This window comes from Equus quagga, chromosome 13 (assembly GCF_021613505.1).
Source record: "Equus quagga isolate Etosha38 chromosome 13, UCLA_HA_Equagga_1.0, whole genome shotgun sequence".
NCBI classification, from domain to species: domain Eukaryota; kingdom Metazoa; phylum Chordata; class Mammalia; order Perissodactyla; family Equidae; genus Equus; species Equus quagga.
In genome coordinates, this window is record NC_060279.1 from 50,637,891 (window position 1) to 50,664,491 (window position 26,601).

A 26,601-nucleotide genomic window follows, 5' to 3' on the forward strand; every position below is an offset into this window, starting at 1 on the left:
CCACTAAGTCCCAACCCATTTGTATTAACCTCTGCTGACAGAGTCACATGATGGACATAATTTCTTATAATTTACCAGCCATGGATCTAACCTTTCTTCATCAAATATTCATAAAGGCAGGATTCTCAATGATTTTCTGTCTCTCTTTATATTTACAGCTTGTTGTCTTCTTCCTTTTTACAGTAATTTGGACACAATTGAAGTCAAATGGAATTAAAGTTAAATGCCTTTAGCCACTAAGGTGCCTAAAAGCAAAGACTTAGGGGAGGGGTCGTGAACTGAGAAGGAGAGCTTGTGTTCCCAAGACCCATTACATCTCAAAGGAGCCCTTCCCCAAAAGGGAAGAACGAAGTCAGAGGGAGAATAAAATGCCTTTGCCCTCTCTTGGCCTGCTTAAGCACGCTCTCGGGCCTGTTGTGTCAGATGCTCTGAAGCTGAGTTGAGACTGAGAGCCCCAGGCCTTTCTCTGTCTTCAGGGCTTACTGGAAACCTAGGCTGCTGTGGCCAGGCCCCGTGTGAGCATGTGTGCCCAGAGGGGCCCGAAAAACATGCCAGGGGCTGTAATGGTGGACAAGAAAAGTCGGTTGGTACAGTTACTTAGCAAACAAACGTGAATATCTGAAACCATTCCTGAGAGCGTTTTTGGTAGAAAAACATCTGTTTCCACTTTGCATCTTTGTTGCTTTGACGGTTTTCTTAAGAGACGTGTAGATGAAAGATTTATAAAGCTTAGGTGTTTAAAATAAGTATGGCCACGGGCCCTTTGTTTTGACTCTTCCCCTTGCGGGACTTGAGTTTCTGTGGGTGGCGGAAGTTTGGGGAAGGTGAGACAGACAGTCAAAAGACTCTCTTTTTTTCCTCCAATCCTCAGATGACCCTACCTTTACTAAAACAGCTAAGAATGTCGTAAGTAAAGTCTCCCTTAAGATGCAAAGGAATTTTTTACCTGGTTGACTTCAAAGTCCTATATTGACCAAGCCAAGAATTTACTTCCTGCTGAGTTCCCAGAATTCTGACTCGTAGAAAGAAAATTAGACCTGAAGGCAGTTGTATTCTTAAACAACTGACTTACATCCCCAGCTCTAAGATGTTTTGTGTTCTTCATCATCACTTAGTGTCTTTGTCTATTTTGAATTACACAAGTAATACACAAATACATTCACTTATAAAAAATTAAAACTTTATAAAGTGCTCTTAGACCACTACGCACAGTCTCCAACCTTCCTGCCCTTCCAAATATTTTTCTGTGCATTTACAGGCACATAGATGTACTGTAGACAAATCCATGTTTTCTTTGTTTTACATAAGTACTTATACATTTGTTTTACATAGTTATCTATACAAATCAATACCCAATTGATTGAGAAATTGCTTCTGTTACTCAATAGTATGTACTATGTTTGGAAATCTTCCCATGTTAGAGCATGTAATATAAATCTGTTCTATTCTACTTTATTGCTGCAGAGAAGTCCATAGTATGGCTATCACGTAGTTTACTGGCATTCTCACAATGACGGACATTCAGGTTGTCTCCAGTTTTTCAAATTGTAAGCGATTCTACAAAACATCATTATCTATTTGGAACTGAGATAGTTCGTATAATTGTTTTAACAGCATGCTGGCTTTTGCAGATACAGTTTTGAGAATGTTTATACTGACCTGATAGCTCAAAATACTTTTTGTTTTCTACCAAGCCACATCCTTTCAGATGGTAAGGACAAAAACAACTGTAAGACATTTGGTATCCTAAGTGCCCCACAAATAAGTAGACATTCCAAATGGCAGTGAATTAAATGTTTGCAATGGGGGGAAATGATAATCAGCTGTCAGAAATGCGCAAGTAAAGCTTGTTACACGAGGAGAACATCGTTATGATAAGTTTCTTGTTACACAGATTCAGTTATACAGAAGGTCAGATTCTGCCCCCTGGGCTGCAGCTGCGCATTGGGAAAGCCGCGATGACAGCGTTCTCCCACACATATTGAGTTCTTCCCTGGCCTTCTGTGCTAACACTCGTTATAAACAGGTGTCACTGATTGTGTAAAGGATGGTTTGCCGATTAGGATATGCGTACGTGCGTGGTCTTAATAACCATTCTTCAGTTTTTTACAAATCCAATAGAAAGTGGCAGAAAATTGTTTTAAAGGACCAGAAAATTTTGCCAGAAGGTTTGACAGGTAAGTCCCACGAAGTTTTACTGCGGACCTCAGATACTGTCATTCCTCTGGACTGGAACTGGACAGGTATGAGATGCCCACCAGTTCCCTCTGGGTTAGTGGAAGAAATGGGCATATATACACTCAGATCTTATGCGTTTGTAGAAGTGTGGAATGGAAACTTCCAATCTGAGTGAGTGTAGATTAAAGATTCTAGAATATTTTTTAAATAGTTCACGTTAATTGCTGTTAGGTTTAAGGAATAACTCAGAGTCGAGTTAATAGCGTTGTCAAGTAGAGGTTTTGCTTTGGTGAAAACCAACAACTGACTTGAGAATGGCACGTATATGGAATGATCCTTCCAGAGCACGTGAAACATTGAGTGTCTCCGATTATTTCCACTCCATCTCATGCTGCGTAACTGCCTCAGTCTTTCATTCTATGTTGGGCATTCTTATCCTTATAAAAGAGGAAATTGAGAGATTTTGCCAAAAGTTAATAGAACCTAAGAAAAAATAGATAAATATGACTTCATCAAAAGTGAAAACTTTTGACTTTGTCAGACTAAAGAGCTTCTTCAAGGCAAGGGAAAACAGGATTGAAACAAAAAAACAACCCACTAATTGGGAAAAAATATTTACAAGTTATTTATCTGACAAAGGGTTAATCTCCATAATATATAAAGAACACACACAGCTCAAGAACAAAAAATCAAACAACCTGATCAAAAAATGGGCCGGGGACATGAACAGACATTTCTCCAAAGAAGATATACAGATGGCCAATAGACACATGAAAAGATGCTCACCATCACTAATCAGGGAAATGCAAATCAAAACTACACTAAGATATCACCTTACACCTGTTAGAATGGCAAAAATAACCAAAACAAAAAGTGACAAATGTTGGAGAGGCTGTGGAGAAAAAGGAAACCTCATACACTGTTGGTGGAAATGCAAACTGGTGCAGCCACTATGGAAAACAGTATGGAGATTCCTCAAAAAATTAAAAATAGAAATACCTTATGACCCAGCCATCCCACTACTGGGCATCTACCCAAAGAACCTGAAATCAGCAATTCCAAAAGTCCCACGCACCCCTATGTTCATTGCAGCATTATTTATAACAGCCAAGACGTGGAAACAACCTAAATGCCCATCAACTGATGATTGGATAAAGAAGATATGGTATATATATATATACAATGGAATACTACTCAGCCATAAAAAAGACAAAATCGTCCCATTCACAACAACATGGATGGACCTTGAAGGTATTATGTTAAGTGAAATAAGCCAGACAGAGAAAGACGAACTCTGTATGACTCCACTCTTAGGTGGAAGTTAAACATAGAGACAAAGAGAATTGATTGGTGGTTACCAGGGGAAAAGGGGGGGTGGGGGGAGGGCACAAAGGGTGAAGTGGTGCACCTACAACACGACTGACAAACAATAATATACAACTGAAATTTCACAAGGTTGTAAACTATCATAATCTTAATAAAAAGTTTAAAAAAAGTAAAAACTTTTGTGCATCAAAGAACCTTATCAAGAAAGTGAAAAGACAACCTACAGAATAGGAGAAAAAATTGCAAATCATTTATTTGATAAAGGTTTAATACCCGGAATATGTAAAGAACTAAACAACAAAAAGACAACCTAATTAAAAAATGGGAAAAGGACTTGATTCACCATTTCTCCAGGATGCACAAAAGATGCTTAGCATCATTAGTCATTAGGGAAATGTAAATCAAAACTGCAATGAGAGACTACTTTACACGTACTAGGATGGCTATGATAATAATAATAAAAATACAAAGCGTTGGCAAGGATGTGGGAAAATTAGAACCCTCGTACATACTGGGAATGTAAAATCATGCAATGCCTTTGGAAAACAATTTGGCAGTTTCTCCAAAAGTTAAACATAGATTTTCCACATGACCCAGCAGTTTCACTCCCAGATCTATACCCAAAAGAATTAAAATAGGGACTCAAACAGATGCTTGTATACCAATGTCCATGGTAGCATTCTTCACAATAGCCAAAAGTTGGAAACAACCCACGTGTCCATCAACAAATGAATGGGTAAACAAAATGTACTATAAACATACAATTGAATATTATTCAGCCATAAAAATGAATGAAATTCTAATACATGCTACAACCTGGATGAACCTTGAAAACGTGCTGAGTGAAGTAAGCCAGACACAAAAGGACAAATATTGTATGATTCCACTTACATGAACTATCTAGAGTAGGCAAATTCATGGAGACGGAAAGTAGATTAGAGGTTAGTAGGTGCTGGGGAAGTGGGGAATGGGAAGTTATTGCTTAATGGGTACAGAGTTTCTGATTGAGGTGATGGAAAGTTCTAGAAAAAGATGGAGCGATGCTTGCACAACACTGTGAGTGCAATTAATACCACTGAATTGTATACTTTAAAATGGTTAAAATGGCAGATTTTATGTTATATATATTTTACCATAATTTTAAAAAATTAATGGAACCAGATATAGAATTTAAGCATATCATCTAAAGTTACAAAGGTATCCACTTAAGGAAGTAAAAATACAGAAAACACTATTTTAGTTATCCATTGCTACATAACAAATCACCCTAAAACTTAGTGCCTTAAAACAACCACAGTTATGATTTCTCGCATAAGACCAGCCTTCTCGGGGTTGACTGGGGGTCTTCCCTATCACTTTGGTCAAGTGGCAGCTGGGGCAGGAAGGCTGGGTGCAGCTGGGACTCTGGGATACCAGGGCCTCTCCCCATGAGAGCTCACGGTTTCAGTAATGGTCTAGGCTAGTGGTGTGGAGTATAGCTCCGGGGCCAGACTATCTGGGTTCCTGTCTTGGCCACATCACTCACAATCTCTGTGACTTTGGGCAAATCACATAACCGCTCAGTTCCTCAGTGTCCCCATCTGCAAGATAGGGATAGTAATCATGCCAACCTCATAGTAAAGCACTTAGAATGCCATTTGGCACAAAGTAGATCCTCAAAAGATGTTAGCTATTAGCAACTGTAACATTAAAAAAGAAAAAGCAAGCAAGCTCAGGGTGAAGTAAGGCCTGAGACCTGGGTTCTAATCTGACTCTGTCAAATGTGTTGAGGAAGTCTGTTAACCTCACCTATAAAGCGAGAGGGCATGAGATAAGGTGAGCTCCAAAGAACAGAGATTGTGTCAAATTTGCAGTCTAGAACTGCTAACCATGACTGTTGGAAATTATGTCGCTGAAAAATGAGAATTCCCTCCCTTTTCGGAGAGAGCTGCAGATTCGCCGCAGTTGAACCCGCTCCTTCATCCTTGTGCTATACTCACTATGGAGAAATAATTCGGGCTCACTCGATGCCTGTCCAAAGACCTTTCTCCTGGGAAGGAACTTTATAAATCGTTTTAACTTGGTGGCCATAACTCCCAGGTGCTTACGTGAGACCAGCTGGAAAAGGACATTAACTTGGAATCAATTAAAATGCTTCCAGTCTGTATTTGCTGGCCTCCTGAAGGCATCTCTCCCTGGCAGTTCTCGTGGTCAACCCTCGAGAAACTGTGCGGAAGGTGAAATTGGGCTTTGGCGCTCGCCCCCCGCCCCACCCAGGGAACGCAGAACCCATGTGCTTCTCTCACACCAGGAAGCAGCGTGATTTCTCTGAGAGGTCACTTAAAATATCATCTTCCCTAGAAGCAGTTGCCTTTTAAAATGCCTTTCCCACTTTTGTCCCCCGTACGCTTGAAAAAATGAAGTAACAATACACTTTCTGGCATTGATTGGAGGCCAAAGCAAGAACTGTTTTCGGAGGGAACACTGTCCTGGAACCTCTCCGTTCACACCACACAGGCAGGCCACTTCCTGATGGCACTTAGTCGAACGACCCTGGCCTTGTAACTTACTGATGGGTGCCTTTGGGCACTAGGACCTTTGTGAGTCAGTCTCCAGCTAGAAGGAGCAATTTAAATTAGGAAGAGCAAGTGTCCCTGGGCCTGTGGTCTCACTAGAGCTAATCCATCAGCTAGCCCAGCCGAGAAAGCATAATGGACCTCAGTAAGGTATTCCATGCCAACTCCCAGGTGGTCTGAATGCAGAGCCGCTCTTCCAAAAAGTATAAATTCTAACTTAGCAGTCTGCTGAGAAGCCTGGCTCTCTGGCAGGCCAGGCACGGGGCAGGAGGTTACAGCAGCTAATCGAGTCCTTGCTGTGCTGCCCTGACTCGCCAGCCAGCCCTGGCCGGTTCCCAGCTGACCCCACTCCTGTACTGCTCAGTGAGGAGCCGGACTTCTCCATTAATCGGCCTGTTTTCTGGAGCTGGAAAGGTGACTTGTAACAGGCCTCTTGTTCCCAGACTCTTCTATAATGACATTCTGCACAAGCAGATGTCGTCCTTTGATTCCTTATGACCTTCTGAATTTTGGCAAATGAGAAAGCGCCTGGGATCCACAGTGAGGCCTAAGGGTGTCTTTCCTGCAAAGAGACACTCATCTTCCGCCCCCTCCCTGTCTCTAACTAGCACGTGGCAAGGACGTGGCCTCACTCATTTTCCCCGTTGGAAAAAGCCTTCTTCCCGGAGCCAGGGGGCTTTGAGATGAGGTGGCCAGTACTGGTCCTCGCTTGAGTATTTACCAGATGTGACTGCGGGGCTCTGTGGCTGTCTCAGCTTGACAGATGAGAAAATGCCGCTTAAGTGCCCTTCCCAAGGTCACCCCCCAAGCATACACTGGTGCTGGGAGAATGAGATCACCCAGACGGGGAAGGAACTGCAGAGCCAAGCTTTCAAAGCCCTCAAGTGTGAGACTTTGCACCAGCCAGTTGAAGACGTACAAGACTCTAAGTCATAAATAGGTAATGGCTTGTCTCTGCTTGCTGTCTCCTCAGAGGCCCAGGTGGCACAGTTGTGGTTGTGATGATTCATTAAGAGGCCCACCCAGTTGACCTGAAGTTTGGAGGCCACCGCACAACCCTAAGGCGGTCTGTTTGCGGCTCATCCTTCTTTCCGAGGCTGCAGTGGGCCTTGTCCACTGGTGGCATCGCCAGCAGCACGGCAGACACTTCCTTTGGGCCATTTCAGCATGTGGTCTGCTTTCTATTGAAGTGCAATTTTTAAAAACTCCTTTCAAACCAAGGCACTTTAGGAGCCAGCCCCGCGCCGACCCAGAGGCCTGCTCAGTCTTCCGTGGCTGTCAGCGTGTAGGATTACCCTTCTTCCTCAGCCTGCACCCAGGGCCCCCAAAAGAAAAGGAACAGCATAAATTGGATGTGCATTGGGTTCTGCAGATACACATCAGGCGAGCTGAGGACTACAGGAGGCTTGGCGTCATCTCTTCTTTGCTGCTCCGGCGCAGAGGGAACAGAGCATCAAAGCCATCAGGGCGGTCAGGTTCAGAACCCTCCCTCTCAGCCCCGCGTGAGGAGTGGCCTCTCGGGCCAGGGAAGAGTCTTAAGAAGGATACTTCGCTTCGTTAACCGAACGCTGTGTGTGGGTTGAGCACAGAAGTTTGCTCTCATGCAATGACCCAGTTCGTAAAGGAGTGAGGCTTTCTGCAGAGGCCTGCGACGGAGACCCTGTCGCTCCTCTGCTTAACCCCTCCATACTCTCGCAGCACACTACGAATGAAATCACTGTGTAGAGTGGCTTCCGAGACCCTGGGCCTCTCTGACCCCATTTGCTCCTTCCCTTCGTCACCCTCCCTTAGCAACAGTGGCCTCCTTGCTGTCCCTTGACCATGCCTCACTCATTCTCACCTGACACATGCTTTCCCCGGAGAGCTGCCCACCGGAACCCCTTAGCCAGAGCCCTTCCCCGTCTCTCCCTTCTCTCCTATTCGTTTCCCCTTTTGATTTGCTTCAAGGCATTTTTTTCTAGCAGAAATGACCTTAATATCTATTTGCTTACAGTGTGTGGCAGAGAATACTAGTTCCTCATCCTGCTCCCCATCCTTTCCTTCCTCCTTAGCATAGAATCTCAGTGTTCATGGAGGAAAGAAGAGGGCAGTGGGTCCAGTTAAAAGCCGACACTCCCCGTCCTCTTCTGCAGCCCAGTGGCTGGCTTCCAGCCCGTGCGATGGAGGGAGAGATAGGCTGGCTGTCCTCCTTGAAAGAGGAGGTCGGGGCATGTTTTACTCCCCTCCCCTTCCTCCTGCTCCCTGCCTGGGCCCCAAGATATGGTGACTGGAGCACCCTGGACCATGAGGTGACCTCAGGGATGGCAGCCATCAGCTAAGAATGACAAGAACAAAGAAGAAAATGGACCGGCCGAGGTCCTGGATGCCTGTGGACTGCTGTCATGTGACCTCCTCGGACTTCTTTAATGTGAAAGGAAAATAAACTGCCATCTTCTGTAGCCACCAGGCTTTCTAGTCCCTCTTGCTGGCAGCTAAATGCAGTTTATAACTGATACACATGTTTGTTATCTGTCTTTCTCCACCAGAATGTAGTAAGCTCCGTGAAATCTGGGACTTCATTAATTCACTGCTGTAGCTCCAGATGCAGGTACCTAGTAAACATTTGTTGAATGAATGAATGCATACAGTCATACATGCATACATATGGCAATAACAATGCTCTTCTGCCCAAATCCTGGCTTTATCAGTAGGCAGGCCCCTAGTAAGCTACATTGAGTTGTCATCCTTCTTGATCATTGAACCTAGGAGCATGGATAATTATGTCGGCAAAAGTAATTTTAATTTCTAAATGTTAGTTGCAGAAACAGTGTCATTTGGTTCCTCGGGGTATAAAATGCAGATTTTCTTTGAATTTAAGACGAGGACATTTGTGACGTCTTTGGGGTTCGGGGGCCTTGTTAGCACAGCAGTCTCGATGCTACAGTTGCTTGGACTTCTTGCCCTTCTACAGAAGAGCTGCACCGAAATACAGTTCTGTTCCTGTCATAAAACGGCAGTAGATGATTGGAGTGATTTCTTATCTCTGATCTTGGGATGAAATAGCAGCTCAGAGAATTCATGGATTCTCTGGCTAGTCCCCAGTGTGGTCCGCGGTACACATGTATTACCTCTGAGGGAATTAGAACTTGCCTGCAAAAATAGTTTTTGAATCAGAGTAACAGTGACTAGTAGTATTTTCAGTTCTACCAACACAGGAAATACCGTTTAGTAGAAAATGCTGGACTGGCAAATGACCTCAGTTCCAGTCCCAGCTGTGTGACATGCTAGCCGTGTGACTGGAGCAAGGCCCCTGCCTCCCCATCTTCCAACCTGGGAGAATGCCTCTCTTTCCTACCCTAGCATTGAGGATTACATGGGATACAGAATGCGAAGGAAAACCGTAATGTTTACATAGAAAATCCCAATTTTTTAGAGATGAGAAGAACCTTAGGGATTGTCTAACCCAAACCTTCATTTTACAGATCTGAGTACTGACAGCCAGAAAGTCAAGGTTTTTTGCCCAAGGTCACAGGGTAAGGCAGTGGCAGAGCTGGGTCTCGAATTCCCAGACCAGTGTTCTTCCTACCATACCATCCTCCTCGTCAGTGGGTAATAACGATGTTGTTGTTAGTCCCCCTTTGATTGTGCCTCCTACTTTTACTGTCGGTGTTAGCAAATTGTTATACAGCAGGGAATTGGTTCCATTTTCAGGAGGTGTACAGTTCAGATGCAAGTTGCTTTCAATCACTTGTGCATTCCACTGTATTTCTTGTGGCTTCAATGCGCCAAACTCTGCTGTAGACTTGGAGGATATAGCAGTGAACAAAATGGACAGAGATCCCTGCCTGCGGGGAGCTTAGCTTACCTGTGCGTGCATAAACACACGTACATACACACACATCAAATGGTATCAAGTGCTGGGGAGAAAAATAGGGCAGGGAAGGAAGACGGGGAGTGCTGGAGTTGGGGGCAGCAGGAATGGGAAGTGTCATCTTGGGTAGGGCAGTCAAGGAAGGCCTCCCTGGCTAGACTATGTTTAAGCAGTGACCTGAAGGAGCGGGGTGGGGAGCAAGCCACCTGGACATCTTAGGGAAGAGCTTTCAAGGTAAAGGAAACTGCAGATACTGATGCCCTGAGAGTGTTCTCTGCCTGTAAGGAAGAGCAAATAAGCCAGTGTGACTGGAGCAGAGCAAACAATGGGGCAAGTGGAAGGAGAGAAGGTCAGAGAACCAGGGGTGGGAGGGGGTGGATGACATAGGGACCTGTGGACCTCTGCAAGGACTTTCGCTTAGTTTTGAAATCAGTGCAGAGCATAAATTCATCAGAAAACTAGTGTGTCTGATAAACTGGCGTTTTATTTTGGCCCACCATTTTCTCTCTCATCCTGAATTTGGACTGCTTCACACTGTTGGTATTGGGCTAATGCTGAGTTTTCTACTGTAAGTACTCTTGACCTTTAGTGAATGTTCTTAAAGAAGACAAGAGAAACAAAGGCCCAGTGGCCTCATGTTCTGACTGAGGTTAAAATAAACTTGGGAGATGTTTCTCGGCATCCAGGAACCAATTAAGCAGGTTACGCGGAAGTATTTCTAAAAAGAGCAGCACAGTGGAAATAGACTGACAGGTGAGCAGATGGGGGAACCATCAACTCAAATTTATTTCACAGCTTACAACTCAAATGAGCATCCCAAAGTCAGAACAGCTGGCCTTTTATTCTGTGGGCCATTGTCCTTTGCTTTGCTCATCTCTCAGGAGTATGAGTCGATTATGCTCCAATGGCTGTCTGTCTGTCGGTCTTTGACTTTGCAGGGAAAAATCCTTTGTAGAAAACAGACTCTTAATGTAAGTCAGATTTCTCTGTGATGTCTGCTCTCACAAGTTATGAAGTCTCTAGATTCTGGAAATCAATAATGTTGATCTTTTAGCTTTCATTTTCATCACTGTATTCATTACCACATGACTGCTATTATCTGATTCTGAGTAAATGGAATTTAAGCAAATAGTCAAAAAGCAAATCTTCAGATTTGCAAGAAGAAATATTTTTTTAAATGTTATGTTGCATCTAAAAATCACAGCTGCCCTGAATTTCTGATTCCATGTTATTCTGGAATCTTTCTGAAGTTTGAGACTGTCCCATGCAAACCTTACTTGAGTTTCAAGCAACAGGGAAGTCATGAAATTTGGAAAGGGTTATCTTTTGTCAATCATGTCCTTTGTGGGGTACAGTGCTGACAGAGGACAGCGGAGAGGCTGTATTCTATGACTGAAAGGAGGGCTTGCTACTACCCAGTGGGGATTTTGTTCCAGTAATTGCATCAAATTGGACCTTCTGCCATGTTGCAGGTATAGCATTAATATCACTCATTAAGTCGTACGCCTGTATGCCTTCCCTCCCAATGGCAGAGTCACTGGCAGAATATATTTTCTTCCAAAGTGTTTGTTTTCATTGTTGCCCTTTAAAAATAATGAGTTCATTCTATTCCCTTGCAAGGAAAGTTACTCTAGACTGCTTTGAAATTGTATATCTTTTGTTGAGCACATTTCTGCTGTGGTTCCATAGCTTTGTGTGCTGGGGAACCCAACCCGACCTCTCTTAAAGCTCCTAACCAAGCTGCCTTAGACTTGATACATATAATCGTCCAGCCCATTTGACCTTTATATTGTTAGCCTTGGCCAGGTAGAAGTCACGCAAGTTTCAGGTGACCCTATCATGTGACCGGAGATCAAAGGTCACAGCTCCTAAATGTTCAGCTGTCAAGGTAGCCCATTCATCACTATCATTATGTAACTGACAAGCCGACAAATGAACCTGGGGATAGAATTGTTCTCAACCCTCTACCTCCTGGGTTTACGCCCCAGTGGTGGGCCAAGCAGTCTCACATATTAAGTGGTTCCACGGGCCTGTTGGAGTCCCTGAAGGAGGGGGAGGGATCCCAGGAGACCTGTTTTATGTGCTGGGCCCTGTGAAGTCACCAGTTGCCTGCTTAGGGTGTCAAGTTGCAGGTCTACAAGAGCCAACCCTGAGTCTGGTGTCCTCTGAAATAGAAGTGAATTAAATGTGAGTTCTTCGTGGAAGCAAAGACACCCACATGTCCTCCCCCGACATTCCACCTTCAGTATCTTTGTGATCCTTTGTGGCAGGTCACGATGTGCAGCCTTGTCACAAACTGGCCCGATCCAAAGAGTCACTTGTGAAAGTTCAGGTTGACGGGGCCCTCCTCTGGAGAGTCTGACTTGAGGCCAGGTGCCTTTGGAAAACTGTATTCTTAACAAGGGCCTAAAATGATTGTTTCCATGTCTGTATTTTAGAATGGCACAAAGAGCTTGAGATTTGGAGTCAGACAATGTTGCCAAATCCTGACTCTATCCTTTGTTTGGCTGTAAAATCTCAGACAAGTTAGCTAATCTTCTAGGCCTGTTTCCATTTTGAAGACAAACATTTAAATAGAAGGTAAGTATACAGTGCCTGGAACTTAGTATTTATTATTGGCTACTTTTAATGTTTTTATTGGCATTATTACCATTCCTTTGGTCTGAGAGGACATGTCATTGGAGGAGCATTGGCATGAAGTAGAATTTCTTTAAAGTTATCTCCCATTTCAACAAAAACCTCTGACAACTTACAAGGGCAGTTTCAGAGGGGGACGGCCACATGAGGATACCCAGCCCTGGAGGAAGCGGCATCCACCAGCAGTGGAAGGGAAAAGGGCCCAGACTGCCCTGGACACCGAAAGGTAGACAGCAGGTGCCTTTGAGCCATTCCAGTACCAAAGCGTCCCTGATCTTCATTCCAGCAGGAGGCTCCTGTGACCTGTCTCGTCATTTCTTGAATCCTGAGGTACCGTCTGGGCCCCTTGATCCCTGACCCCAGGGCCTTCTCTCCTCTTGTGAAGAGAGGCGCTCATAGCAGTGACTTGAAGTGGCTTCCATAAGCCAAGAGGATGGGAAGCCATTATCAAAGGAAATTCTTCTTGGAGTCCCAAGTTGGAACTCTAAATGTTCTTTTTCATTAAACAAAACAAAACAAAATGCCTCTGATATTCATGCTTATTGGGCTATATAGTATATTAATGTTATATTTCAGAGGACTTAAGGCAGTGTTGGTGTTGAGGGGAGGAATCGGGAACTGTGAAAACCATTGTTTCCAGAGAAGATGCCTTTGCCCTCTGAACAGCTGTGGGGAACTGCAGTCATCCACAGCAGCTGGGCGCCACCGCACCCTTCCCTTCTCCTCCCAGTGAGAACAGCAGAGACCTACAGTGGGTGCTCCAGCAGTATGCGGATTGGTTGGCTAAGATCCAGACAGCAGGTGGACCCGTGCTGAATGACACAAGGGTTTCCTGAAAAATGGCTGGGTATCCATGTGGCTGGATGGCACAAGTGTTCAAAAGCATGTGGGGGATATCTGGTTTGTAAAGCATCTAAGCAGACTCTCTTACATTAGGCTTTTCACTTCTCGCCTGAAGTGTGAGGCCCAAAAGTAGATTCTTATACAACTAGGAGTTTAGCCAAGCCTAGTTTTTCAAGTGGTCGTGAAAAATACTACCTACTGAAAAGGTATATTGACCTGGGGAAAAAAAAAGGCTGACCTTGTGGGCCAAAGTTTGGCTTTTCCACACTGTGACGTGTGTTGACTTTACTGATCTGGAAACGTTAACATGTGGTACAGAGGCAAGAGGTTAAAAGCCTTTCAAGGAAAAAGTGAACGTGTCCTTTGTTAAAACTCATTTAGGAATTGGATTTGCTCAGTGGTTCTGCAGTAGGTAAACTGAGTTATACAAATTGGACAAGCTGATTTTAGAAACCCAACTTTGTCAAAGTAGACCATTTGGATAGCTGTGACAGGGCAGCTGTTTATGTGCAAAGTTGTCCACAGTGCAGTGATGGCAGTCACAAAAAGTCCAAGAAGACAAATTATAAATTCATTGACTCACTCTTTTCTTTTCAAAGGCTTTAGAGTGTCATGGGTAGCTTATTACAAACTGGACTGCATACTCTTTTCACCACTGACTAAGACACAGTATTTGGAGCGAGGCATAGCCAGACCATGAACGCAGTAGAATGGAGTGGCCTCCTTCTCAAGGTGAAGTTTGAAATGTAGTGTTTAAGGTAGACAGCATGGAGAGTCGGAATTATGCACGAAAATCCCTGAAATTGTGCATAAAATGGTGTCAGAGATTCAGATACCATGTTTTGTGAAAATACTCATCTTTAAACACTGGAATCACTCTCTGTGGCAACATACTGTGACTCTAATGGGCCCAGAAAGACTGAGAACAGAGAACATTCGGGTCCCACGTGGGTCTCATGCTCCCTCCAAAGCATAAAAAGGCCATTGAGGACATTGTTGTCCTTTACGTGGTTACTTCCTGCTTTTCTCATGCTGCTCCTGGCCGTTGGGTTTGGCAGGTTAACTGTGGATGTGCTGTGAAGCCTCTGCAGTGTCTCCTACATGACTGAGGCCTCCTAAGCCTTGGCTCTGGCCCGGTGCTGTCTGAGGAAGGGCCTTCTGAGGGACTCACACCCTGAAACAGACTCCTGTTTGACATTAGCCAGAATGACTGTCAACTCCTTGTAAATTTCATTGTAATTTCGTTTCATTATAAGTTTCAGAGAAAACGCTGACTTGAAGACAAGTGTAGCTTTTTAGTCATTGGGCATTTTCTGATGAAGTTAGTTTAAATTGCTCTAGTCTTTAGAAGTGTGATTTCTTTCATTTTTATTTACAAGTGTTACAAGTGCCTCTGGCCAACGTTGCATAATCAGCTGTGTCTTTAAACTAAGACCTGTATCTATACACATAGGAAAGGGATATTGAGGCATAGTTATACATTTGTGGGGTATTTTACATATTTTAAAGGGTTTTTATTTACATTATTTGATTTTGTCTTCACATAACCCAGTGAGGCAGAGAAGCATGAGCTTCGTGTAACAGTCGAGAAAACTAAGAGGCCACCTAGGATTATAATAGGAAGCAGTCTCTGCTCTTAGAAGATGAACATGTATCTTTTGTTTCCATAGACTATAGATGCTTATGCTATAAGAACCTCAAAGTCATTAGAATGAAAAGAAAAAGAAAGTTTTGTCAGTCATTTGCCATAATAATAGTCCTTCTAGAACTGTGAAAAAAAAAATTTGCTCTTTTCTTTCCCCTGAAATGGTTTGGAATCACCTGAATTCTCTAAATTTGGCAAGAATAGGTAAGTAATGAGGGAACAGGGACCGTTTTAGTCCAAAAGGAAGTCCATGAAAAAGATGGAATATGTGGAAAGGGCAGCCAGCCACATGTCCAGGATCTGACCCAGCCCTCAGACTCCCACTTACCACTGGGTTAACCTTGGGTAAGGCAGCCCTCACTCGAAATGGGGATCAGATATCCATCTCCCCATCTCTCTCTGGTTATTGTCAAAATCGAGTAAAGCAGTGCTGGGTATTCAGATTCTTTGGGACATTTAAACAGTGTACAAAATGTAATTGTTATTTTAATCAGGAGTTGCTCTCTTCTTTCTTATTGAAGAATTCTCTCTTGAGTTCATTTCTCTTGTCTCCTCCTCAATGACCTATGCTTGGTAATATTTCTCCATTCAAGTTTTAGTTTTTTGTACATTTTTTCTTAAGCTTGCTTATCCCAGTGGATCTTTTAGCAGACACCATTTCTCCTGAAATCTTCTTTATCATTTCATCAAGAGTCATGGAAATGTTACCCGTCCTTCTCTATTTGTTGCAAAATTTAGGGACAACGGGGAAGACCGTATATGTTTTCTTAAAATCAATGGCAGCACATTACTGTAAAACCTATTGATTAAAAACACAAAGTATAATGTTAGTCATTTAGTCTGTGAAGTGATGCAAGAAGGGAAGAAATTTATCCTTTGACTCTTGCATTAACCTTTTATTGACTGCTTGCATACCCCTAATTAACACACACTTTAGCTAAAGTGGTTAATTTTAGCATGGCGACCAGTGTTCACTAATGTAGCTGCGATCCTGGTCATCCAAATGTGAGGGTAGCCCTGGGGGAAATCAGGGGGCACGGCGCCTTGTATGAGTTACACCTGTTGGGGGGAGACGAGGGTCTCTGGACAGTCTGCTAACAGGCCAGACAATGTGAGACCTTCCAGTTGCTTCCTGTTGCGTCACCAGATCATTCAGGGAGAACCATTCCTAAGTAGCCAGAGTTTTGAGGTGGCTTATAGAGTCCTTTGAACTGAAATAATGTGAATTTGGGAGGGCGAGAGATGCAGTGTATACTATTGGCCTCTCCTCCCCTTGCGATGCTTCACGAAAGGAGTAGGGTTTCTGAGTGGATCCCAGTTTGTTTGCTCTCAGACAGGAGTAGAGAGGACAAGGTTGAAAGGGGAAACTGAGACTTTCTCACTGTTCAGCATGACCTGCTATCCTTGGGAGCACTGAGGTTAGGGAAAATTTTGTTAACTTTCTTTAGAAAGATCATCCAGCTCTGGTTATTAAAACTGGCTTGTTTTCATGCGAAGACCAGTGTGGATGACATCACTACTTCCTTGTTTTCAGGGTAGAAATTTGTCTCAAATATTTGAACCAAAAACAAAAGCCAGTGTTTTCATGCTTTCATGCCCAGCTGGTCTCTGCACACGTGACCGGTGTCAGCAGCAGCATCTTGGTTTGGAGGACCATCAGCATCCACGTGGCAGGCAGGGCCATGGCAGTGGAGGTTATAAAAGGCAGGAGGCCACTGAGAGGTGGGAGGCATGGCCAACATATCAGCCAGGACTCCAGATTGCAAGTGACAACAAAACCTAACTCAGACAGTAACAGCCCATGAAACTGAGAAAGTCTAAGCATATGCAGCTTCAAGCGAGGCTTGATCCACCTACTCAAAAAATATCACCAGGACCCAGCCCCTTGCTGCTTGGGAGCAAAATGACTGTGGCAGTTCCAGATTGCCCATCCTAATAGTTCACAGACCAGGAGATAAGGTCTTTCCCCTTAGCTCCCATCCCGGTCCTCTGGTTTACTTTCTCACTCTTGCCCCCGATTGGGTCCTCTGCCTTCCGCTAACCCATGCCCTGTGGCTGGGAGATGGGATGTTGATTAGGTTAGCTAGTCCGGACTCTCCCCTGGCTGTAGAGATGGAGCCAATCCCACCCAAACCACATGGCTGAGCTGGGGAACGGATGGATTCCCCGCAGGACCGTTAGAATCCTCTTAGTAGGAAAGGTGGGAATAGACACAACAAATGTCCACCACAGTCAGTATTCCTAGAACATTTCTCAAGAGAACTTGGCGCCCTTTTGTTTTGCAAAGGACTGTAGTCTGTGTGTGCTAGGAAATAACCCAGCTTTATCCCCCGGAGATGCCATATCAATCTGAAACAAGCGCCGCTTAGAGAGCTCCTTTTATTAGTTCTAGGTCTTCAGGAGCAACCACTGGGCCTGACTCTGAGCATGGTAGCCTGTCCCTGGAAGGTTGTAGCAGCTTGGATACATAGACCTCAGCATCCTGGAATGTCACGTTGTGATGGGATTCAGCCACAGGCTCAGTTTGATTCAAGCTGGAAAGAGCTGCCTCTGTGTCTACAGAACCTCTGCCAGAAAGAGCCAGTCCAGAGACCGCCCGCTGGCTGGAGTGCAGCGAGGGATCTCCGCAGCTACCGAGGCAGCTCTCCAGTTGGCATCTCTTGTCACTGGTACTCGTAGTAGAAGTAATGGTAGCAATCATAGTATTTAATAATTATTGAGTGCTTACTATGTGCCAGGCAGTGTTCATTTAACCTTCACAACAACCCCATAAGTAAGATACTATTAGCATCATCATCGTTAGCATCATCATCATCTTTCCCCCTTGACAGACAAGAAACTGAGGCTCGATGAGGTTAAGACATTTGCCCAAGATGTGACGCCCCTAGGGAGCGGCAGCGCCCGTTGCTCGGAAAACACGCTTAACCACTGTGCTTCAGTCTCCCTACTTTCTTATAGGAAACTGAGATGCAAGACAGACAGAATGAGTGACCTGAGCAGGAGAAATTAAAACCTACGGGGGGAGATATGCCTGCAAGTAATTCTCAATTCTTTCTTTTTCAATTCCATAGTCTGGCGTCGTGTTGAACCAGACAATATAATTTGAGTTGGGATGACTGTCCTTTCTCATAGATAAATACATCACCTCAAACAATGAGCCTTCTGCTGGGCCTGGTCACTACCATTTAGAAGTTGGCAAGGAGCACTGGGCGTTAAAGGAGGAGTTTTAAAGTGACCTTGGAAGGTCTGAATTAAGGCCCTGAAGAAACCCAACGAGGGTGCTACCTGTAGCCCAGAGGGAGGCAATGCACGTGCACGACTCGTGGTCTATCAGGGCCCGCAGGAAAAGGAGGTAGTTCCCACACCCGCTGGTCTGGTCCTTCCATGAGGAGAACAGAGGCAGAAAGTCATGGAGCAGCTTCACCCAGAGGAAAAGCTGGCAGGCTCAGGATGCTCGCACGACACGGCACAGTATTGATGTTTGAAATACCTTCTCAGAGTGAGGGGGCAGGACCCAACTGACGAGTGAGAAAGCATCTCTATTGACTTTTTACAAACCTTATGATATTCTAGGTGGATCGACACTTTCCACAGCCCTTTACTCTGCCAACCAGGATAATGTGTGCACAGATAATTTATCCGCTGTGAGACTGAATGCTCAATTTGGAATAACTTTCCCTCCCTAGTAAATTGAGCATTACTCTGTGATTCTGAGGCGGAGAGAAAGCACAATTTAAAGAGCTTTGCAGAGTTCTTTTGTAATTAGTCCCAGCTTCCCTTGAATATTAATTTCCGCCATCCCTTTCATGTGATTTGGAGACCGTCTCTAGAACTGCAGAGAGGTACCCTCAGAACCACGACAGCAAGCGGCAGAGCCTCCAACACCGCTTCTGAAGGAGTCTGCAGAACACACCCTCTGCTCTTCAGTGCCGTGTGGGGCTTATCAGTGCAAACAGTTTAATATTTATGCTAAGAGGATTGTCAAAAGCAGCTTCTGTTGCTTTAATTCTTGTTTTAAATAAATAATGAGAACATTTAAACACATTACTCTTCTTGGGGCCCTGAGGTCAGCTAATCTTATTATTTATGAAGTGATGTGCTACATAGTAGTACTTAGTGCATGTTAACAGGCGCTATTATCAGGGCCTGATGCGGAGAGCTGAAGATATATTGGAATGTTCTGTGTAATGTACGACGGATTGAGTGCACAGGATGCCGGTATAGCAATTAACCACCCGAGAAAATAGGTGTAAAGTTGAAGTATGTTTTCCCGTGGGGATCCCCTCCCATCAATAATTCCCCAGAGAAGGAGATGTCTTATAGTCAGGAACCTTCTCTTCCATCAGGCCTGGAAATAGGGCCAGGATATTCCATTCTTTGATCTTTTCATAGTTAGTCCTACACAGAAGACAAATAGTGGGTATGACCATTTTCTAATTGACGTGGGGGCCAATGCAGGGAAGGGGGTGAGGAGCTGGGGAGACCCACACGCCTCTTCCAAATGCAGGCAGAGGGTTTGGTCGGGTCACATGCTTTCACCACCATGTGCTCCAAGAAGGAGAGAAATTGTTCATTCCTTATTGCAATTTGTGCTTCCTTCTCTCTCATCCTCTTTTTTAAGGTAAGTAAAGCTAAAGCCACTGAGCTTTCCCAGACCGATTTTTAAGAAGCTGGTCTCTGACAGGTAGAGATGCCTGCCAAGGTGTGAGGGTGGTGCTCCAACTTTTTTCCTATAAGGCTATAATGTAGTTGCATGTGATAATTAATTTCTCTACTATTGATGAATAATCCATTTAATAAAAACCGTGATTTAAGTGTTTTCCTTAGGGAGTAACTCTTGCTAGCCTCTTAATTTAATTTTGTGGAAGTTTCCCCCACCTATTCATCAGTGGAAATGATTATTAACCTCTATTTGCATATATCCTTATAAATCGGTCTCTCCTTGGAGTGCCTTTTTCTGAGCACAGCAAGCTGGGACACTTGCAAATCTCCAGGATCCCCAGAGTCAATCCTGGTCTGTAATATTGTTTAATCTATTCTTGGACATTTTAATGCAGTAAATTCAATTTAATCTTTCCCAGTAATCTAGTAATACGTTGAAATCCCACAAACATTTAAATCTGATAATGGCTTAATCACACACTTTAAATAACAGTTGAGATAATGAAAAAATAATTCACCATTTTAAAGGCAGAGTAACTGAATTTCCCTGATGGTCGGCTTCTACAGAGCCACTAGAGATAATGCAAATCTGGGAATCAAAGAAAAAGAAGTTCCAGCCATATAGAACAGTTCTTCCTTCTTATAAACACCTGTTTCTGCCTCACAGACTCCTTCTTCCATGTCAGCCCCGCCACCATGATTGTCTTTGGGGCATTTGCCAGCGTTGCTCCAAGTTGCCCATGGGTTGGGGTCTTCCAGGAATTTCTTCCTGTGGATTACTTGCCTATTCTTTCTCTTCCAGGTGCCAGTGCCGAATTGCCCGAACTTTACCGGTGGATCAGAAGCCGGAATGCCGGCCATACTGGGAAAAGGATGATCCTTCGATGCCTCTGCCCTTTGATCTCACAGACATCATTTCAGAACTCAGAGGTCTGCTTCTGGAAGCAAAACCCTAGAAGGAGCACAGGTCTTAGGTGGAGGAGGAAAGGATATTTTTGGCTTCTCATCTCCAACCTGTCATGGGCCAGGCAAGGGCACTATGGGTAGACGTGGCCTTTAGACTGTAGAACCTGGGTCCCCGTTGGAAACAGCTGGGGAATGGAGCCCATAATATTCAAATGTTTAAAAATGACACAGTCTTATAATCTGATTTGGTATTAAACAAGAACCTCCCCCCAAAAACTATTCCCCACTTGGATTTTTAGTGTGAGCCATCCAGCTCTCAAGGCCGAGGGAGGTGACAAGCAGGCCCAGCCTGAGGCAGAGCCCAGTCCCCTCCTCCTCCCCGAGCCATTCAAGACGCTCAAGTGGATGACTCGGAAGTCGTCTGGGGGCAGACAGAGCTGTGAGTCTCCTTTTCTCACCACGCCCTGTAGAGGCTGTGCTGTCCAATGTGGTAGCTGCTAGCTGTGTGGCGTCTTAAATTTAAAATCAATTTTAATTGTGGTTAAAAATTCACTTCCTCAGTTGGGCTACCCACGTTTCAAGCGCTTCATAGCCGCGTGTGGCCAGTGACTACTGTACTGGACAGCACAGGCACAGAACACGTTCCTCATGGTGGAAAGGCCTACTGGACAGCCCTTCTGTAAAAGGTCCGAGGGCGGGAGGTCGTCTTTTCCAGTCCTCTGTAGCTGCCATCCCCATGGGCGAGGTCAGTTGAGAGAGAAATGACTGGGTGGAGAGCAGCCTTTTTCCCTTCTCTCAGACAGACCCGAGTCAAACGTGAGTTATGAGTCCTGTGCTCTGCACACAGGAAAGGAGAGGTGTTGAAAATTAAAGTTGACTCCTGTCCTTAGGAAGTCTCCCTGATCTGATGACGGAGACACCGCCCCATTTACACTGCTCCGCGACTTTAGCCAGCACACCACGCTTTCTTCCGGAGTTCCCCCATTCGTGTGTCATGACAGGTGGAGTTGAAGAGGCCCAGTGCCCCGTCCTGGTGACACTGGAGCAGCCGAGAGACGACAGAGCAGAGAGGTTAAACCTGGGCTCTGGTTTGAGAGCGCCTGGATCAAACTCCCACAAGCTTTGTGACCTCTGGCATGTTACTCTGCCTCAGTTTCCTCTTCTGTGTAATGGGAGACTAAAGGCACCAACTCACAAGGTGAAGATTAAATGAAATAACCTAGCTACAGACTTAGAACTAATTCTGACACGTAGTTAAACACCCAGTAAATGTTAGTAGTAGTATATATCGATAAGCTGAGCTGACATAGACGTCCCTCCCCTCCCCCATCCTCGTGCCAGTGCTTTCATGATGCTCTTAACCCATCCCTCCCCTTCGGGCCTGGCTCCTGCCCTTTGGCGACCTCAGAAATCGTGAGCATAGTTACCCTCCGCACCTGTGGCCTCCTTCTGTAGTAGTCTGCGGCAGTGTGAAAGCTGAAGAGCTCTTTGCGCGTTGAGAGGTGCACCGAGAACCAGACTCCTGCTGTCAGAATCCACCTGGGTCAAGGCGTGCGTTCATTCGCACCGAGTCAGCCACACAAAGGCCACACTGCGCACAGCAGCCAGGGTCTCATCACCTCGAGACTCGAGTCCCTTAGACCTCGGATGAATTCCCTGCTGTCCTTCACCTCGACTTCCTCATCAGAAGAGATGAAGCACTGCCCCCAGGGCTGTTGTCGAGAGCACGTGCAATCACGTAGGGGAGGGCCGGGTGGCAGGGGAAGGCACCCTCGAGGCCGGCTAGCCTGGTGTTTCCTTTATCCCTCACAATATTCATTAGGTGCCAATATTTAAAAATTGGGAGATGTCGTATGAAATAAACACGTGTGCATTCCCTTCAGAATTCAGAGCACCTGGCGGCCTGAGGCCTCCGTCCTGGCGTGGCAGCGAGCCAGGCAGGGTCTTCCCGCTCTGAGGTGAGGCATGAAGCCCCCATGGCCGTATTAGCAGTTACTGTAAACCCAACCTGCTTCGCCCCTTCGTGTCAGCGCTCCCTCAACCTGCTTGCTTGCACCCCTGTAGTAGAAATGAATGGCCCTGTTTAGTCTTTCCCCAAGTGTATGTGTATTACTAGTGAGCTGCATCTGTGCACTGCTTGTACTAATGTGTCATGTACATCATCAAACAGTCGTAAACAATAAAAATATTAAAAGGGTGACATAAGAAGCCAAGAGAGGCTCTGCTCTTTTCTCTGTGCGTGCCAGTGGGTGGCTGCTTCCTTGGCCTGGGTGGGGCCCAGCTGGAGGAAGTCCCCCATGGGGCCAGGTGATGTACAGCCGAGGCTGGAAAAACCAGCACCTAGCGTGAATCCAAGAGCTGAGATGACATTTTCTCAGAAGAAATGGTGGCTTTCAGTGAGCATGTGCTCCGTGTCTGAGGATTACGTGTGTTCTCCAGGGAGGCTGCAGGGGGAGAAGAAAAGGAGGCAAGAGACAGTAAAAATAGGGCTGCTGGGGGCAATGACAGTCGACTCAGGTCCTGCAAGGCCAAGGGCAGGCTGGCCTCTCCCCTGTGAGCCAGTGAAGGACTTTCCTGGGAACACGGGCTGTGGGTGTGGTTTAGGGAGCAGGGAGGCCTTGCCCCTGCACCACCTGGAGTCAGCGGCCCCCACCTGCCTCCTGCCAGGCTTCCCCATGCCCCGGTCCCCACGATCTGGGGACAGTGATCTGAACAGACCCCTTTGCACTAAGGTGCTACTGAGTTCCCCTCCTGCCCATGAGCCTTTCTTTTCTTTCTTTTTCTTTTTTTGAGGAAGATTAGCCCTGAGCTAACATCTGCCACCAATCCTCCTCTTTTTGCTGAGGAAGACTGGCCCTGAGCTAACATCTGTGCCCATCTTCCTCTACTTTATATGTGGGATGCCCCCACAGCATGGCTTGATAAGTGGTGCGTTGGTCCACACCCAGGCCGCCGAAGCAGAGCACTCAAACTTAACTGCTGCACCACCGCCCGGCCCTCCCATGAGCCTTTCTTGACCACTTGCCACAGCTCAGTGATGTGGTGAGCCCTGGGCATCCAAGGACAGGTCCCTGCTCTCCAGGGCTCCTCTGGGCTGGCCCCCAGGCCGGATGTCTAGGATATGTAGGGACCAAAATAGGAACTTACCCTGTAGTGGGGAGATGGACAATAAGCCAGCAAATAAATAAAAAGATGGTTTCAGATCACTGTAAGTGTCAGGAAGGGAACCCTCTGGGTGAGGGGACAGAGTATAGCTGGGGACTGACGCAGGTGGCTTAGATTAGGAGGCCAGGGAGAGGAGGTGTGGGGAAGAGCTCTCCAGGAAAGGGAACAGCCAGTACGAAGGCCCTGAGCAGGAAAGCACCTGGAGTGGGGTGCCCTGTGGCTGAAGGGGAGAAACAAAAGGAGAGAGGGAGACGCAGCTGGAGAGGCATCCAGACCAGCGTTGGGATCTGATTTGGACACTGACGGGTTCTGCGCAGGGAGGGGCGTGGGTAACTTGATATGATATTCTTATGCTTTTAGATGACACTCTGGCTACTCTCAGGATCCAAAGGGTCTCAGAGAGTGGCGCTCAGTCCAAAGGCACAGCTTTCTAGCTGGGAATGTCCCCCATCCTGGGGCGGGATCTTGAGATGGGGAAGATGTCCCTCGAGCCCCTCCAAGCACACGAAGCGGTGCCCCGCCCTCCCCTGCGCCACCTACAGCTCTGCAGCCACCTCCACTCCTGCTGCCACTCCCCGCCTCCAGCCCGGGGGCTTTGCCAGACAGAGAAGAGCAGGGTCATGGCATTGCTTGTGACACAATTTTAGTAATAAGCTTCTAAATCCATCACTAGCTGAATCGAGGGAGGCTAGAAATGAGATTCCATAGGTCCTATTTAATGGACACCCCACACTCAGTACAAGGTTTTTTGTGTGTTTCAAGGGAAGATATTTTCGAATGCAACTTTTTTTTCCTGCTCTAGTTAAGGCTGATTTCACCACTGGGCAAATTGCATACATTTGGATCCCTGCCACGCTAAATACTGTTTATTTTGGAGATCTGTCAGAGGCAAGCGCATGGAAGACGGGGGTATTCTTATTTGAAAAGGCAATTCTCATCCAGACAGATTGGGAAGGAGAGGAGGCGCGCGGATTAAGACGCTCTGACGTGGCTCTGCCGCTTACAGTGCGCCTTGTAACTTGGTGATTAAATGGTATTTTTAATTAAGTTTCATTGGGAGCCATAGGTATCGCGGTGGTGAAATCAATTTGACAACCATAAAGGGGGAGGGAAGGCCCAAGAGTGCTGTCATGATTGCGGCTGCGGGGGGAGCCAGGGCGCGAAGAGGCTGGGGTGGGGCGGGGGGGAGGCAGGAGCGGGGCGGGAAGGGCTCCCCGCGCGACAGCAGCACCGGCCGGGCCGCGGCTGTGTCTGGGGGAGGGTGTCAGTGGATGTCCGGAGAAAGGATGCTGACCTGAGACACCCGGACAGATTTCTGGGCTGGCTGGGAACTCCAGGAAAGGGTCTGAAGGACCTGTTTCTCGTTTCTCTTATTAACGAGGAGAAAGTGTGAGTGCCCCAGAGCCCATGCCCCAGCCTAGCTCCCAAACAGCGCTGCCCCACAATCCTTCATCCGCCCCCATCCGCACAGGACGGTTCCACTTCCTGCTCTCTCCTGTGGAGGCAAGAAGTTGTTCTAGCTCTCCTGCCCACATCCTCCTACCACTGGACACGAGTCCCCTCTGCACCCCTGCTCTAGCGACCCTGTGCCCACGGCTCGGATTTTCAGCATCTCCTGATTCCTGGGGGGCAGTAGAGGCTTCTGGCTGCAGACCTCCGGAGTTTGAATCCTAATTCTGTGTCACCCTAAGGCCACCCACCCTTTCGAACCTTTGTTTTCTTGTCTACGAAAGGGGAACAGTGATGCATCTACCACCCAAGGTTGTTGTGCAGATTAAACAATGTGCATATAAAAGGCCTCCAGTGGTGCCTGCCATACACAGGTGTCCAGGGAGGAGCCAGTTCTCATGAAGATTAGCCCAGTTTTCTGTGATAACAGTTGCAGCTTTGTGACTCGGGCACATCACTTGGCCTCTCTGTGCTCCAGTTTTGGTTTATATAACAGCAATGATGAGAATGCTTAGCTCATTGGACTGTTCTGTCACCCAGACCACACATGTTCCGTGATTCACATCACGTCTGGTACTTAGTACCCAGATAGTATGTTACCACCCCACATTATCCCATTCGCTCCTCACAGCCTCCGTTTTTCCCTAGGCAGATGGTCTGGCCCTTTTATAAAGGAGATACTATGAAAAATGAGTCTTCAGTGCTCCCATTACTACAGCAGGATAAGGTCACCCATTGCAATTTTAGATTTGCTTAAAAAATTCTTGCCATCCCCTCCTAATGGATGATCTGTGTACAACAACTGTTTATTGACTGGGAATGGAGCCCGTGTCAAGGGGAGGGAGGCGTGAATTAACGCGGAGTGTTAGATTCGGTGAGTCCCTTCCAATGATGCGGTTCACGACTTTTCTTGCATTTACTTTTCATCAGTCCTGAAAGAATCGAGGTGAAATAGCCCGGCCGCACATGTGTGTCAGGCTAAATGGATAACAGCAGATACAGATCTGTTTGCCTGTCTGCACTTGGCTTTAGACAAAATTCATCAATTTTACAAAAGCCACTGACTACACATGGCACCAATACAAATAAGTGCTCTCGCGTGCGGGTTTTCCCGTGGTTTTTAATCTGGTAAGTGCAGTCGCTTCCTGCCCAGAGATGGGAAGTGCTGGCTGAGGACAGCCCTGTGCCCCACAGATGGGGACAGAAAAGTCAAGGCCATTCCACAGGAAGTTTAGGAAAAGCATGGTGGTTCTGGACCCTGGGCGCTCAGAACGGTTCTGACCCAGTTGGTTGGTGACTGTCCGCAGACAGTCTTGCTCTGTGTTAAAGATTAAGGAAAGGCCACAGATTCACTTGTCCTTACTGCTGCCTGTTCCAAAGGGACC

At 46.1% G+C, this 26,601-nt stretch overlaps 1 protein-coding gene across 2 annotated transcripts in view; it reads left to right on the plus strand.

The window, feature by feature from the left end:
* FTO (FTO alpha-ketoglutarate dependent dioxygenase) overlaps positions 1-22,815 on the plus strand; it is a 352,285-nt gene extending 329,470 nt beyond the window's left edge. The window contains exon 9 of one of the 2 annotated variants that reach the window (XM_046682388.1): positions 20,499-22,815. In XM_046682388.1, coding sequence (XP_046538344.1) covers positions 20,499-20,652 — 154 coding nt within the window. In that variant the 3' untranslated portion in view covers positions 20,653-22,815. The remainder of the gene's footprint in view (positions 1-20,498) is intronic. The other variant, XM_046682389.1, reaches the window with a different exon arrangement.
* Positions 22,816-26,601: the final 3,786 nt, after the last annotated feature.